Source organism: Otolemur garnettii, unplaced genomic scaffold, assembly GCF_000181295.1.
Source record: "Otolemur garnettii isolate 467f Iridium unplaced genomic scaffold, OtoGar3 scaffold00159, whole genome shotgun sequence".
NCBI classification, from domain to species: Eukaryota; Metazoa; Chordata; class Mammalia; order Primates; family Galagidae; genus Otolemur; species Otolemur garnettii.
Genome location: NW_003852554.1, coordinates 471,889 through 476,625, shown reverse-complemented (window position 1 = coordinate 476,625; position 4,737 = coordinate 471,889). Strand labels below are relative to the sequence as shown.

The 4,737-nt window shown below is 44.6% G+C and overlaps 1 protein-coding gene across 1 annotated transcript in view; it reads right to left on the bottom strand.

The window, feature by feature from the left end:
- Nucleotides 1–3,123, bottom strand: part of ORC1 (origin recognition complex subunit 1) — a 23,062-nt gene extending 19,939 nt beyond the window's left edge. Inside the window, exons 1-2 of the mRNA XM_012811459.1 lie at nt 3,029–3,123; nt 2,272–2,396 (exon numbers count right to left, since the gene is read on the bottom strand). Coding sequence (XP_012666913.1) covers nt 2,272–2,396; nt 3,029–3,123 — 220 coding nt within the window. The remainder of the gene's footprint in view (nt 1–2,271; nt 2,397–3,028) is intronic.
- Nucleotides 3,124–4,737: the final 1,614 nt, after the last annotated feature.

Genomic DNA, 4,737 nt, shown 5'->3' with positions numbered 1-4,737 from the left:
GCCGAGCCCATGCTAGTTTTCTGCTGCACTTTGGCTGGGGCTGGGTTTGAACCCACCACCCTCAGTATATGGGGCTGGCGCCCTACCCATGGAGCCACAGGCACTGCCCTGGCTATTCTCTTTTTATAGGCAAAGTTATTAAGTGATAGGGGCCTTAAATATTTGTCAAAGTCACAGGACCATTTAAGGCACCCATGTGCTTCACATTGTTCCACTGCCTGGTGGAGCATAAAAATGAATTACAAAGGCCTTTGAGGTGAGCTACTCTAATCACAGACACTGAACAAATCAAAATCTGTGATTATAAAGATGGTATCCACAGCAGCAAAACAAAAATCCTTGCAAGAATTAGAGCACTGACCCTTTGAGATGACTTCTGGCAAATGTATGCTTGTAATCTTCATTACATCATTACTACCACTCCATACCAACATTAGCTCCCAGTGAAGGGACATACACTCTGGCTGGGCATCCGTAGCTCAGTGAGGGCACCAGGTACATACACTGAGGCTGGAGGGCTCGAGCCGGCCTGGGCCTGCTAAACAACCATGACAACTGCAACCAAAAACTAGCTGGGTATTGTGGCGGGTGCCTGTAGTCCCCGCTATTCGGGAGGCTGAGGCAAGAGGATCGCTTAAGCCCAGAAGTTTGAGGTTTGAGGTTGCTGTGAGCTGTGACGCCACAGCACTGTACCAAGGGCGACATAGTGAGAGTCTGTCTCAGAAAAAGAAAAAGAAAGGACATACACTCATCAGTGCCATCGTAATCTTTGCCTCTTTTCTCCTTAGTTCTCTGCAGAGAAAGACTAAAGCCACCCACTGGGGAGCCACATGAGGGTTCTAAAATCCGCACACACTTCTCCCCCTAGTGGACATTAGATTGATAAAGTTTTACTTGTCAAAGATCTGTCCTATCTATGTACAGGGGTCCCCCTTCATTTGCTGAGGAAGCGTTCCAAGACCCCCCAGTAGATGCCTGAAACAACAGATTGCGCCAAACCCTCCTTCTGCCCTATATTTATATGTATAGGTTTCCCCTCTACATACTGTACAGTGTGAATACACTGGGGTAAGAGGATGGTCACATCCCGGGCGGGACAGCATGAAATTTCATCACGCTACTCAGCACGGCAAGCAATTTGAAACTTACTGTTTATTTCTATTTTTTCCATTTACTAGTAATAGTTTCGGACTGCAGTTGACCTTGGGCAACTGAAACTGCAGAAACCAACAAAGCAGTGCTTAAGAGGGAACTTTACACAGACTGCCACAGGACTGTGTAACTAAGAGTCAGCTGTGCGCTGTCCAAATTGCTGTCTTCTTAATCCTCCTCCTGGCGTTTGGCTCAGTTCTACCTTTCTGTGCTCTCTTCTTTCTTGTTTGCTGAGTGTTAGAAGCTCAGCAAGTCAGCCAAGGCTGTGAGCACTGCGCTATGGTTAATGTGAGCTTCCATTTTGCTCCTTCAGCCTAAGGGGCAGCAGGGGCTTCCTGCACTTACTGATCTCTGGGAAAAGTCACCTTAACTTCCAGCCTTTTCAATACTTACACTCCCTACACAAATACCTCTTGGTAAAATAAAGTGTGTTAGTTTTCCTTACTGAATACCAACTGATACATCTGCCAGATTCAACTTACCTCCTCCCTTATTAAAGAAGTTGCAGGCTTGGTGCCCGTAGCACAGTAGTTACGGCACCAGCCACATACCCCAAGGGTGGCGGGTTCGAAGCCGGCCTGGGCCAGCTAAACAAATGCAACAAAAAAATAGCCAGGCATTGTGGCAGGTGTCTGTAGTCCCAGCTACTTGGGAGGCTGTGGCTGCTGTGAGCTGTGACGCCATGGCACGCTACTAAGGGCGACATAGTGAGACATTCTCAAAAAAAAAAAAAAGTTGTACTTAACAAAATGATTAACTTCCTCTGCCAGAATTGATGGACCCATCTCTACCATAATGCAGATCGTCTATTTTTCCCTTCTGTCATCTTTCTAAATTCACCCTTTCTCTCCATTCCCCAAATCCTGCCTCAATAGCCACTCTTACTTCTAAAAATAATGAAAAAGCTAAATTCTTCAGCTCTTCAGTTCCATTTTTTCACTCAGTACTGCCTCAGTGTGATGTTTTCTAGCTGGAAAAGGGTGCAGCTAGTTCCTACGTGATCCCACCTCAGCGTCTAATGCGTACAGACGGTCAAAAGAGGAATTAGCAATCTCCTCTCTTCCCTAATTCCCAATCACTCACAGTAAGGAATAGTTTTCACTTCGGCCCATAACTCACCATCTTCAAACAACTCCACCAATTTGGCAACACGGGGATTTTCATTGTCTTTCCCTTCAATCAACACAAACTGTCCAACTTCGACGTGAATCTCAGTTGAATCACCTATTTTCACACACATTTCTCTAGAAGGCAACAGAGAAACGTATTAGAAACCACTTAGTGTGGACCAAGCTCTTTAGACCCTTTGGACGTAAAGAGATGTGCTCTCCAACCCCTACATCCCCTATATAGTTTCTCTCTAGTGACCAACTCTCCCACTGGGAAACAAATTCACCCAGGTACATGAGAGAGTAGACAGTGGGTTCAATGGACTGTTGTAGCATGAGTCATGACCCCAAAGGCCTTAATATGAACCTAACTCTGCTCAGTTACCGACCAAGAACAAGATAGGCTTCCCAAGGCTGGAAAGCGGCCCAGTGATAGTGTCAAACTGTTAGAGATCTCTAGAGCTGGGAAAGACATAGTACTATTTATCAAAATATCAAAGAGCTACAAAGAACTCACCTTAAGTAAATAGGACACTATCACACACATTAAATTTATTGACCAGTCATAATTTTGCCTCATCATAGTTGCTGTATTTATGCTAGCTGCCATTTTCTTAAATTAGACAAAACTCCTCCTTACAATTAATACCCTTCTACCATCCTTTAAGCATCAATATACAGTAACTAGAACAGGCTGGATATAAGTTATGAACAGTTTAGCTTAAGAAACTATATTTCCAGGACAAGCAAACAATTCCATCACTCACGTATAGGTTTTGTGGTGCAGCTGTCGATCCAACAGTGGCCTGCCAACCCATGAGTAAGTCTGTCTGGTCTTCAGCCTTGTGGGGTAGTACACCATGGCTCCTGTGGAGATTTCCTAACTCTGAATTAGTAGGATAATGGTCTGATGGATTCTCAGACAGAGCCACTCCCTGACTTCAATGAGTTCTGCCTTTTTTTTCTGCCCCTGAAATACTCCCATACATTCTAGATTGAGAAACCATTCTCTGTAAGGAAAAAGTCAAGCTCTGTGAAGATTAAATACAGATCACTTATTCTCATCCATGTTCAAACACAGGTAACTTAGTATCATCCATGTTCAAACACAGGTAACTTAGTATCATCTATGTTCAAACAGAGGTAACTTAGTATCATCTATGTTCAAACAGAGGTAACTTAGTATCATCTATGTTCATCTCCTACTAAGCATATGTCTTATCTCTTCCTACCCAGGGAAACAGGAGGACGAGAACAACAAATGTTTACAGTGTTTATTAGGAACAAGGCACAATAGGTGTGAAACATCTGCCAGTGTGAAAATAAAACATAAATGTCTTCACAACACTGACAATCCAGAGGGGTTAGAATGTAAATACAATAAAGGACAACTAATACTTCAAAGAGCCCAGTGAGGATCGGTGCCTATAGCTCAATGGTTAGGGTGCCAGCCACAAGTACGAGCCCGGGCCTGCTAAACAACGACAATTACAACAACAACAAAAAGCCAGGCCTTGTGACCAGATCCTGTAGTCCCAGCATTTGGGAGGCTGAGGCAAAAGAATTGCTTAAGCCCAAGAGTTGGAGGTTGCTGTGAGCTGTGACACCACAGCACTCTACCTAGGGTGACATAGTGAGACTCTGTCTCAAACAAAAACAAAAAACAAAAAGAAGAGTCCAGTGAAACTATTGGAAATTAGAGGACCAGGTCTTCTAGCTATTTAGGAAAGAAGGGCTTCCTAAAAGGGTTTCCTGGCTTGTCGCCTGTGGCTCAAGCAGTAAGGTACCAGCCACATACACCTGAGCTGGCAGGTTCGAATCCAGCCAGGGCCCGCCAAACAACAATGACGACTACAACCAAAAAAGAGCCAGGCGTTGTGGCGGGCACCTGTAATCCCAGCTACTTGGGAGGAGGAGGCAGGAGAATCACTTAAACTCAGAAGTTGGAGGTTACTGTGAGCTGTGACAGCTTGAGACTCTGTCCCCCCAAAAAGGGGGGGGGGGTTCCTGAGCTGCATACTGAATAAATAGCAAATATTGATAAGGTAGAATAAAATGAAGGATTCCAAGCTTAAGAGGAAAAAATTTCCAAGTGGATTTGGGGGAAATGGCAATGAGTTTTACCAAGTGCATCCGACAAAAACACAAAGTATCAGTGTTACTAACCAATGCTACCAGGATAGTTGGAAGAGATATTTTTCTTTGCAACTGACAGATCCTAGGTATGAGCTGTGAGCTATGACTGCACTCTACCCAGGGCGACAGAGTAAGACTCTGTCTCAGAAAAAAAAAAAACAAAACCCAGCCTGGGCAACATAGTGAGAACTTTTCAAAATAATCAATTGGGGCAGTGGTCAGTGGGTAGGGCACCAGCCACATACACCAGGGCTGGTGGGTTCAAACCCGGCCTGGGCCAGCTAAAACAACAATGACAACTGCAACAACAACAACAAAAATAGCTGGGCATTGTGGCAGG